The following is a 12,417-nucleotide window of genomic DNA, read 5'->3' on the forward strand; positions in this document are numbered from 1 at the left end:
TAGCTCTGTCCATTGGACCCCCAGGGTCTGTATGACAAACTCCATTAAATCCCATGGAAAAGTCTAAAGTACTATTACTAAAATTACAACAACTAGATGAACCACACAAAGTTCAAGTATAACAAAGCTGGACCATAGCTTAAGCAAGCAACCTGAATTTGGGCCATTTCTCTGCTATGTTTCTGGCTGTGATTTTCATTTCATATAGTAACGTACAAACTGATAACACAACTGCTACAGCAGCAGGCTGTTTTATAAACACATATCAGTCAAAAATATTTCTTAAACTCTGCTACTTCAGGTTTTCTAACATGCTCTGTGTCTACTCGAATCACACATCAGCTATGTATAACGGAGTTTGGAACTATTTTAAGCAAAGAACCTGAATCCCACACCCTTCCTGTGCTATGATCTTGGTCATAAATAATTTTTATTCATATATGGTTAAATATAAAACATATCCACCTCAGCAAGCTGCTTCGGATATACTCACATCAGTTCAAAATTCCGTCTTATGGCTTCTGGTATTTTAGGTTTGGTGACACGTACTGCCTGGAAAAAAAAAGGGAAAATGAATTGGTATCTGCAGTATGTGACAGAGTGTACCAGATGCCACAGAAAGAAGATACAAGTGAACACATTTCTAGAAGTGAAATTTAGACAACCTTGCCCACTGGCACAAAGATAAAGAATTTGTTCCACCAGACTCGCATGTGAAAACTGATCAGCAGACAGGCAATGGAAAATGATGCCAAATGCTACCCAATTTGGGAAGGGGGAGAGGGCGTGGGGCTTAGTGATACTTGCACAACATCCGGTGGAGACCACAAGCTTCACAAATGCATGCAATTAAAGAAATGTTGGGGAGGAGGAAACAAAAGATGTCCATCTGACATCACCGCATGTTGTTTACACCAGGTTAGAAAATGAATGAAATCTCTTGGCTCCCATCGACATAACTAATACAGTCCTTATTCTGCATAACTAATACAGTCCTTATTCTGCATAACTAATACAGTCCTTATTCTGCATAACTAATACAGCCCTTACTATGCAACCCTTAACTGGGAATAGCTATCAGACATTACCTTCAGAGAAGTCGAGAGGTGCATCCATTAAAGAATTATGTCCAGGATCAATGTAAAGGAGTTATGGGGGTTTCAGAACAGCAGAGGGGGCTTGGCAGAACATTGGAGGGATTAGATGTGAATAAATGTGCATTAAGGGATTTAAAACACAACAACAACAAAAAGATATTAGAAGGACTCTCAACTGTAGCAGGCAGCTGACATTACTAGCTACCAAGGAGCAAAATTCAACAGAAGCCTACATAGCAAAGCTTGGCAAGATCTGTGTACATCAGTATTAACATATGTCATCACCTACTGCAAAGACAGAGGCTTTGTCTCCTTAACTGTTTTTTATAGGCAAATTTATCCAGCACCAGTATCATTGAGGAAAGGTGGCCCAAAGCATAATGTGTGAACTGTCTGTTTTCTAGATTCACCAAGGATATAGAAAAGTAAAGACTCTCTTAAATCATAAAGATGGATGGCAGGAAGGAAGGGGAAAGTTTTTTCCCTTAAACATGAATTTTACATAAAGAGGGACATTTAATAATGCACTGTGACAACAAATCTTAGAATCTGTTTCAACACATACAGAGTGTGTTGTAGACTTGCAAGAACTACAACAAAAATCTTTCATAGCTCTATGCAATTCTAGCTCCAAGCAGATATATGTTGCAACTCATTCAGTGACGCATCTTTATTAAATTATCACGCATGACATAGGCAATGTTACATTTATATAAATGAAAATAAACCGTAGCGACACAGTCTCAGTTCAAACATTTTACATTCCAAACCATGCTGACACAACTGCAGCTGCAAACATTACACATCACTTTTAACTTATCCAGTCACTGTTGGTTAATAATTGCATAACTCATTCAAATCCTGCCTTCTTTTAAACCTCGTTCCTCCTCTGCATGTATTGATCCCACATTTCCCATTTTGTCCTGTGTACTTTGTTCCTACCCTTTTCTAAAGATCCCAGTTCCAGTTGTTTTACCTCTGTTACTATCTTTGCTACTTCTAGTAAAGTTGATTTAGACTGATTTCCATTTTCTAGTAATTGCTTTTTCGGCAGTCATCATAATTAGACTCAGTAAGGCCTTACTATGTCTAGGCAATTCCGATTTCACATCATAGTTACTCCAATTTGCTCACCCAGCATCTCAAACAGAGCAGTCTGCAAGGAATCTTTAAAGTCTGCCAACTCATTACACTCCCAGAAAATATGTTCCCAGTTACCTCTTTTTTCCCATCACACCTCCAACATTTGCTTTCTATCTAATAAAAATTCTTTGAATTCTGCTTGGGGTATAAAAATTCCTAATTAAACACTTCCAAGGCAAAGATCTTAAAAATTCTAGATTCTGTTGCATATTTGGGAGACAAATATATATCCCCCCATTTTTTCTTTGTGAATTGTTTATTTAATCTCTCTTCCCAATCCTTCCTAACCTCCTCTAATTGATTCTTATAGTTATTATGCAATATTTTATATGCTCTACTAATTATTCCTTTCTTAACAGCAACTACTGTTCCAGATTCTACTAAAAACTACACCAGTGCAGGTCTTTCGTTTAGGACCTCTCTATTTCTTTCTCTTTGCCTATACTTTGAAATCAGTCCTTGATAGGGAAGGTGATCTCTAGCCTGCAGTCCACTTTGAATTATAGTTTTCTGCTTGTGCTGTGTATAGGCGACTTAACTGTGTTGTACTGAAATATCCCTTTAACTCAGGTAATCCCAATCTGCCCTGTTCTATTGGAAGAATCAACTTGACTCCTGGAGTCTTCCCCTCCCAGATAAAATCCTTCAGCTCTTTATTAATCGCTATCCACAACTCCTCTGGCTGATAAAAATATGTCTGAACAATGTTTAAGACTAAAGGGACTAAAAGCATTTTAACTGCTTGTATCTTACTATTGATATCCATATAACACAGCTTTTATTTTCTCAGTTTTTGTCTCATCTTTTGTTTAGTCTTTCCCACATATCCTTAGCTGCCACACCAGAATCATTTTTAATCCATACTCCTAAATACTTCATTTTATCATGTCTCCATAAATATGGATATTGCTAAACCAATTCATATGTGGGTACATAATTTACAACCATTGCTTCTATTTAGTTTCATTAGTTTGTATGGGTGGCTGCGGTGGTGCAGCGGCTAGCGTTGCCACCTCACAGCAAGAGATTCTCCGGTTCGATCCTCGACTGGGGTACCTTCTGTGCAGAGTCTGCATGTCCTCCCTGTGGTTGTGTGGGCTGGCAACTCGACACCGTAAAACTCTACTGCCTATAAGAGGAGACAGGTGATCTGCTGTGGCGACCCCTAACTGGGAAAAGCCAAGAAGAAGAAGGAGTTTCATTAGTTTGTATCTTGAAAAGGCTTGAAATTGTCTCAATATGTTCCACAGCTCTGTAATGTACTTTTCTGGTTTTGTCAGGTATAAAAATAATGCCATCTGTGTTTTTATTTTAGTTATTATTGGTGCATAATCTGAAACAGTTACTGGGTGCATATCAAGACCTTCAATTAAATGCACATGTTCCTGCAAAATGTAAATTCTGTCTACCCTAGCCCAGTTTTTATATCTTGGGGAATAATATGTAAATGCACTCCAAATTCCTAGTACTGAATTCACATCATCCATGCCAAATATTTTCATAAAATTCTTTAAAAAATCTACACTCCTTTGTTAAATTTTCCTTTCTGGGTCTCCCAGACACACATTCAAATTGCAAATCAAATTCCAGTCCCTACCTATAAGTAATATTCCTTGCTGAAAGCTGATTACTTCTCCCAGAATTTGTTTAGCTCCATTATAGCAGTTATTGGTGGAATATAAATACATACCAATGTAATCTTCCTCCCTTGCCAATAGTCCATTACTACTACAATCTACCATTATTGTCTTTTTTCCCTCTTCTATTACTATTGAAGCTCCTCTTGAAATTAATATAAGTACTCCTCTCTTATTCTGCCCCAGGTATTCTGCTGAATAACCATCCCAAAAATCTTTATTTATCAAATTCACATGTTCAATTCTTTCCAAGTGGGTCTCCTGCAGCACAACTATTTGCACTCTACATTTTTTTTTAATATAATTCAAAACTCTTTCTTTTCCGTAATTATTTGTGAGATCGTTAACGTTTAAAGACAATATAGAAAGAATAATATTCTTGAGAGATTATTTCCACTTTTTATGTACAACAGCTTTTTTGTTAAATGTCTAGTTCCAGCTTTTGTGCTACATGCATGCACTATTTGGCAGGTTAATCTTTTATGGAATTGTTTCTTGTCATCTCCATTTGAGCCTATGTCACATCAGACAGTATGTTTTGTTTACTTGAAAGCCCTCAAATAAAAATACATCCCCCACACACACCTAATACCTACTAACTTAATATCACACACAACTATGTACATCTTCAAATTTTGCATTAGCATTTTTTTAAAAGAAATATTAAATTTTAGCCAGTAAACATGGTGAAATCTTAAAAGGAACAGATAGGGATTACTCATTCTTTAAATAAACTGATTTCCTGTGTAGAATAGACAGGATTGGAGGAGAAGATCCTTGAAACATCTGTTAAAGAGCTGCCTGCTAGCTTACTGCACCAAACAGCTACATATAAACAGCAAGGCTTCAGCCTTCACCAATGAAAATAACTGACCATAGGATGGCCTAAAAAATTAAACAGTGGAACAGTCATGATGATAAAAAACAAACAAAAAAAAAACTACACTATGTAATTTACAACTGTACTTCAGCAATCTGGCATTACAACAGGACTGCCTGCATTTGTGCTCATATATGAATAACACACACATTTTATATATGTATATATATATATATATATATATATATATATATATATATATATATATATATATATATATATATATATATATATATACATATATATATACATACACACACACATATATATATTTACACACCTTTATTTATTTATTTATTTATTTGGCATTTGCTTAACAGGAAAGTCCAAATGGGTCATAAGGTACCCATTTTCAGTGTAGGCCTGTGGAGAAAAGCTCCAGACATATATGGTTAACACAATGAAAAACTAGCCAGACATCATAAAGTCATAACATTCAAACACAAAATTTGAAAAACTACACTTTAGTTTGTCAGAATAAAAACTTGGACATAAGTTACAGTAGTCAAGCATAAATTATGTAGAAAATCTGATAACAGGAAGATGCCGCATTATTTACAAAACAGATGATTTATCATCATGAAATATGGTAACAGATTATATTGGTGAAAGCATAGGATCGCGTGAGTAGAGAAAAGTAGCATGTGACAGAGGGGACAGTAGGAATATATGTGGAATAGGTATGAGTGTAACCTCAGGGGAGTATGTGTAAAGGAAGGGAGGATAGAGGAAGCTAGTAGTGGGGACAGACACAGAAGGGGTAGAAAAAGGTGTAAGCGTACCTCAGCTTGAGCTAATACAGGAGCAAATCCAAGCTTTGGTGAAGTATTCTTTTATAGATGTTTTGAAGGAGTGCAGTAGCAGTTTTGGTAGTTAAAGGAAGGGAGTGTCATAGTTTTGTCAGAGAAGATAAGTAAAGGCTGAGGCCTGGGGTTTTATTAGGTTTATAAGCTGTGAGGAGATGCTTGTCTTCAGATCAGAGTTGTTTATTTGGGATATAAAAGTTGATTAATGGGCTAAGAGCAGGACAAGCTAGTGGGATGAGGATGATTTTGTATACCATAGTAAGTTGTACATATGAGAGGTGGAGAGGCGGGGGGGGGGGGGAGTTCAAGCCATCTTAGGGAATGTAGGGTTTTACAGTGATTTTACATTTATGGCAAATTTGTCAATTTTGCTAAAGCAGTTTTCTAGGAGGTCTGTAAGTTAGTTAGAATTGAGGCCCCAATTACCAGTGAGGGCAAGAGGTAGGTTTTGGCCAGGGTAATCCTGGTAGCTGCTGTGAGGAAGTTTTTATTCCTGGCTAGCATTCATGTTTAGGTGTTTTTTTAAATACTGTTTTGTATGTGTAGGTCAAACTTAAGATTACCATTAATTGTGACACCTAGTAGTTTGGTATGCTGAGCCAATTCAATTTCAGTACTGTTGGCTGAAAAGATCTTCACGTTTGATTTGTTGGAGCTATGGGGTATGTGGGTGAAGAGAAGGGAGCTTTTGGGGGGGGGACAGTATGAGTTTAACATTAGTATTGTCCTGTCTCTTTATTGCATAAACATGTCGATAAATTCTCTTTAACTGGTTTTCAGTCTTTCCAATATAGAAGGCGGGACAAATCTGGCACAGGGACAGTACTAATGCTTTACTCAGGCACAGTGTGGGTTGCAACGATTTCAAGAAGTTCTTGTTTTGTGTGTCGGAAAGAGTGAAAAGGCTGGAGAGAGGGGGTAACTGGTCCAACGTTTTAGAGTACAGGGAAACGTATTGGCAGGTGTTGTTAAATGCCACTAGTCCCCCTGGAATCAACGATAGGATTTCCATCAGTAGTCTTTTGAATTTAAGAGCAGAACTGATTTGATAGGTTTAGTTTTATACATCAAAGTAATTAGGTTAAATAAAGAACTACAAAAACTTTAGAGAGGTTTTCTAAACAAACCTTTTTAGTACACACCTTTTGGCCACCTAACCTGGACCGAAACACTAAAGGTGGAGGCGTGTCCATATTCATTAAGGATATCCACACCTCCAGGTTAGTTGCTCAGCATAATGCATCCGAGATTATCCAAGTGCAACCAACTCTGGGCAAAACGGCAATCCAAATTGTAACTTGCTACAGATCCCCCACCTTGCCCCAGGATTCCCACTCCTCATTTTCTGATACACTGAAACATATTAGGGTACAACCCAACACCCTAATAATGGGCAATTTCAACTACCCCACCATTAACTAGGAAAATTACTCATGTACCAGCTCTTTTGCTCAATGTTTTCTGGGATTCATAAATTCCAACGACTTGGATCAATGTATCCACACCCCCACCAGGGGCAGCAATATCCTAGACCTGGTCATTACCAACATGGGCGACTGGTGTTCCACACCAAAGGTCAATTCCTCGTTGGTCAGATCAGACCACAAGCTAATCACCCTAGACATCCACATCCCGCCACTATCACCCATTAGGGAAACCACCACAAAACATTTCACAAAAGCCAACTTCACGCTTCTTAAGACAGAAGTGGCAAACTTCACGACACCCATGCAGACTGACAACAGAGGTATGACTGCTGAATCCTACACAAATGCACTTTATAAGCACTTACACGAGTGCATGAATCGTGCTATCCCTAACAGATCTAAGATGCTATCCTCCAAAAAAAGAAAGCCAATCTGGTGGTCCCCTGTCATAAACAAACTCTACAACAGAAGAAAGAAACTGTTGCAAAAAAGAGTAAAATCCCATGACTGGAAGAACTCCCTGGTCAGTCTCAGTAAGAAGCTGAGATCCCTCACAAAATCCTCCAAAGCTAGTTATGAAAACAAAATCGCCACTGATTCTAAAGACAACCACAAAGCATTTTATAACTATGTCAAGAATCTCAATGGCAACACTCAGATCTGCTCTGAGTTACAGCACAATGGCACTAAATATACAGAACCAACTGATATTGCCAACATCCTGGCAGATAGGTTCAGTGCTAACTTTATCCCCCCCTTCACCCCTTAAAGGGCCCATCTGTATACCGGAAGAATGCAAAGTTCCTGTAATCACAGCTGCACAGGTAAAAACCACACTCTCCAAAGCCAAGAACATAGCATCCCTGGGACCTAACAATATCCCAGGCTGCATTCTACATGAACTACAGATGGCACCCCACCTAAGCACCATGTTCAATCATAGCCTCACCTCAGGCTTTGTGCCCACTGAATGGCGCACAGTGACAGCTATCCCACTCCACAAAGGGGGAGCCACCATGGATACCGGGAACTACCGCCCCATTAGCCTAATGAGCCTGATCTGCAAGGCCATGGAACATATCATCATGGAACTTATAAAGACATTGGTAATCTCCAAACACTGGACCCCATCCAATTCGGGTTTGTAAAAGGCAGATCATGTCTCCTAAACCTGACTGACTTCTTTGAAGCACTCAACAAAGCTGTAGAAGAGGGTAAGGTGGTTCACACAGCCTATCTAGATCTCGCCAAGGCTTCTGACGCCATCCCCCACTCTGGAATTATAGATAAACTCACTAAACTAGGTATAAATTCCTATGTCACAAGATGGGTTGCCAACTGACTCACTGACAGAACCCACACTGTGAAAGTAGCAGACTGCAAATTCAACTTCAGACCAGTGACACGTGGAGTACCACAGGGTTCAGTTCTCGGCCCTCTCCTGTTTGCCATCTACTTTTCTGAAGTATAGGCTAACACAGAAGGTCTTTGGCTAACGAGGTTCGCAGATGACTGCAAACTAGGAGCCATAATTGAAACTCCTTAACGATATGGACATCCTACAATAGGGCCTCACTGAGACAGATGCCGGGTGTCAAAGCCATGGCCTCAAGCTCAATGCCAAAAAGTGCATTGTCATCCCCTGTGGTAAAAACTCTGTACCCATGAGCTACCACATAGGTGGTAGTCTACTTTGAACCGAAAGTGTGATAAGAGACCTTGGGACACAAGTGGACAGTAGTCTCTCCTTTGATAATCACATTGCCACAGTAGTCAGGAAATCCTTCAAAGTGGCACAGCTCATCACAAAAGATTTCTCATCCAGGAAAAAAGAGGTCATTGTTCCCCTCTACTCGTCACTCATTAGACCCATTATAGAGTACAACACCCCTTTCGGTATGTACCTCACAAGACATCTATAACAACTGGAAAGGCTGCATAAATAACTCACAAAGTGGATTACCAGCCTCAAACAAATGCCCTATGCAGACAGTCTCAAAAAATACCAGCTTTACTCCATCACATATTGCCTACTCAGAGGCAATCTCTGCCTAACATACAGAGGTATGTCAAACCTAGAGCTGTTGGACATGCTCCATTTAAAGACATCCCAATTCCTCTGAGCTACATGCTCTAGGGACCTAAACCTTGTCGCCAAAATAAACAGAACATGCTGGAGGGACAGATTCCTGTCCCAGAGACTTCCCATGCTCTGGAACAAACTACCTATCTATATCAAATAAAGCTCCTCATTAGCACTCCAAGAAAAATCTTGATGACTGGATGGGAAATAGGAAATTCACCCCAGGGATCACCTCTGTGGCTCTGCTCAGCAGGGGTACAAGAAAATAATTTTCTTGGGTGGCGAAAGCCAGGGTACCTTGTTGGCGAGGCTTGTATAGGTCCTAGGGCCGACAGCCTAGTATCTACATATGAACATATACTTCTTCCCTTATACATACTATGGGCTAAGAGAATTTTTAATACATTTAAATGTATAAATTTATCTATCAACTAGGATTTTATTAATGTGTTGAACAATGTTGTTTTGTTTCACAACAACGTGACTTTTTATTGGTTGATGCATATTTGGGAGTTGTATATAAAGAGGAAATGGGTAAGGTTTTTATCTGATGAAGTTCAGTTTTGTTATGGTGAATAAAGGGAACGAAAGCACTAATTACCTTACTCTGTCCAGTGTCCTGGTTCTTTGCCTCATATTAAGGAGTCTTGTCTTTTTTTTTATTTGAGATAAAGGGATGCGCTGAAAAGTAAGATGGGGATGGTTTGGTTTTTGGTTATGAATTAGCAGTTGGTTGTATGTGTGTAATGTGTGAGGTGTGTAGAGGTTAGTATTGGGGGTATTAGTAGAAGTAATGAATTGGGGTGGACGAGTTTGGTTTACTTTTAGGTTGGATATGGACTCTATGAAGTATGTATTGAATTTGGTGGCTGTTTGAAGAGGTGGTATATTGGGGTATGGACTGGGATTATTTTTATTTCCTGGGTTGAGTATTGACATTACAGAGGACCAGAATTTCTTAGGGTTGTTTTTCTGATTATCTTGGATGTAGGAATAGTACGATTTTTTTGTCATGCAATATTTGTCTTTTTGTTTGATGGTGGAGTTGTCAGTTATATAAAACTGAAGATTTATGTTGTTTTTATTCTTTAGCCAGGCAGTCCATACTTTTTCTCAGTCTTTCATTAGAGTTTTACATGATTTGGTGAGGCATGAGGCATGGTTATTTTTTATTCTATTTGTTCACTAAGGGCTACGGAGTTGAGAATACTTAGGAAGGTGTTGTGCATCATTAAGGGGAAGTCTTTTTAGAATGGACCAGTCTATAGCTTTGAGAGATTCATTAAATACCTCTCTGCTGAATTTTTGTAGGCTGCGTACAGTTTTGAACTTGTCTTGCTTTGTGAGTTGAGTGATAGTCCTGTGAGTATAGGCTGGTAGGTGTTCACTTAAGGAGTCAGGGATTGTGCCTTAGGATGTAAATTTAGAAGAGTTCGAAACTAGTATTCAGTCCAGGGTGGAGTGTTTGATGTTGCTTTCACTACATCTGGTAGGAGTTTAAATAATTTAACTGTTGTAGGCTACACACTAAAGTGCAATTGCCTTTTCTGATCATTTGTAGTCGTTTAAAGCTGTTTAAGTGTATTTTTTACCGTTTTTGCCTTATCTTTTCAAAAAAGCAAACAAACAAAAAAAAAAAAACAAAAACAATTCCTTGTTTCCCACCTTTCTAAACTAGTACAGCCCAGTTTTCAGGCTAGTGCTGAATTCAGGGCTGTGATACTAATTTCTGAGTTGCCCACACCTCACTTGGATAGAAGGAAGTTTCCTCTGTTCAACTGTGAGAGAGGGGAGCTTTGAGCAACCTATCTGTCCCTGGAGGAGTGGTTCCAGCCCAGAAATTAGTAGTTTATTCGCCATTTTGGGCTAATTTCTATGTCTTTCATTTCCCTACTATAAAAACCACATTTGCATGGTTTTGCACACCGGGCAGTGCTGGTTAGCTACGGTTAAATTATTCCCGACTCCACTAAGTCTCCCCTTCAGTTTTTCCCTTGAAATTAGGCTAACTCTCAACCTAAGCACTCAAAAAGCATCTCACAGCCCAGCACTTGCTCAGACCTAATAGCAAGCACTAATATATCCTGACACTGACTGCCCAGCAGGGCAAGGCTCTTTATTCACCCCTCACCAACCAAGCGACTAAGCAGCTCACCCTACTATTCAGGCATAACCAAAGGGCAGAAATGTCAAGGACCCAAAAACCAAAATGTACCTAAACAGCAGAGGCCTCCAAAGCAGACACCCAAGCAACTGCAAACTCAATACACCACACAAACAACACATAAACAACAAAATCAGTGTGCAAAGCAGTCACTGCCCTTAAGGCCAAATACAACACCAAACATACTTGTCATAGGTGACTCCATAGTCAGACACACTGACGTCCCACTCACCAGGCTGAACAAGGAGAAGGTCACGGTAAGCTGCCTATCGGGCGCTAGAATCCGCCACATAACACAAGCACTCAGGTCACTCCACGGCAAGTACAAGTATGACACAGTCATTGTCCATGCTGGTGTGAACGACCTGAGACGCACTCCCTGGACTACATGAAAAGAGACATAGAGGAGCGCTCTGATTATGTAGCCCAGGCAGGTATGACCCTGACCCTGAGCAGTATCCTTCCTTCACCAAGAATGATGCCACAATATAGTGACAAGATGATCAGCTTTAACAATTGGCTTAATTTCTGGTGTCATTCAAAGGGGATCCAGTGCCTGTCTGCCTGGGATGACATGCTCGACAAGCCACGCTGCTTCGCAAGGGACGGCTTGCACCTGTCACCCCTGGGATTCCGGATATTGGCTAAGGCTCTTGCCACCCCCATAGTGCCTTTTTTAGGCAAGGCTCAAATTCTAAACCTACCACCCTAGAAAACAAAAACGTGAAGAAAAGTACAGTTTTGTACCTACCATAAATGTAGATGTCCGAACTGGATAGCATCTGCAGTCATAACAAATGGGTTGTCCTGTCGTCAGGCAGCTCTTCGGTCGGCCGGATTCCAAAGTCTGGGTCTGGCTTCGGCTGATGTCGCACTTCACCTGACGTCATCTCTGCTGGTCTTCGGGTATAAAGGCATCAGCCGACGCCATTTTCCTCAGTGTTTCTTGCCCCAGATACCAATTGCCCTCTTGGAAAGCTAAATTTTGGATAAATGCCAATGTTTCCAAAATAGTAGAAGGCAAACACAAAAAATAAGTATGTATGTACATATATACAAACAAATACACCATAAGAGACTCCCCCCCCCCCAGCTAGCTATTAGGAGGGTAAATACCCTAGGAGTACCACAGAGGGGAAGGAGGGAGGGTAATCCTGACTGCAGATGCTATCCAGTTCGG

At 39.8% G+C, this 12,417-nt stretch overlaps 1 protein-coding gene across 2 annotated transcripts in view; it reads right to left on the minus strand.

Moving 5' to 3' along the window:
• The window catches only part of ERLIN1 (ER lipid raft associated 1), a 610,419-nt gene that overhangs the window by 297,961 nt on the left and 300,041 nt on the right, over window positions 1-12,417 (minus strand). For both annotated transcript variants that reach the window (XM_044056735.1, XM_044056736.1), the window contains exon 8: window positions 494-552. In XM_044056735.1, coding sequence (XP_043912670.1) covers window positions 494-552 — 59 coding nt within the window. The remainder of the gene's footprint in view (window positions 1-493; window positions 553-12,417) is intronic.

The sequence above is a fragment of the Protopterus annectens genome, chromosome 14.part0, assembly GCF_019279795.1.
Source record: "Protopterus annectens isolate FY-2018-M chromosome 14.part0, PAN1.0, whole genome shotgun sequence".
In the NCBI taxonomy this organism is placed as follows: domain Eukaryota; kingdom Metazoa; phylum Chordata; order Ceratodontiformes; family Protopteridae; genus Protopterus; species Protopterus annectens.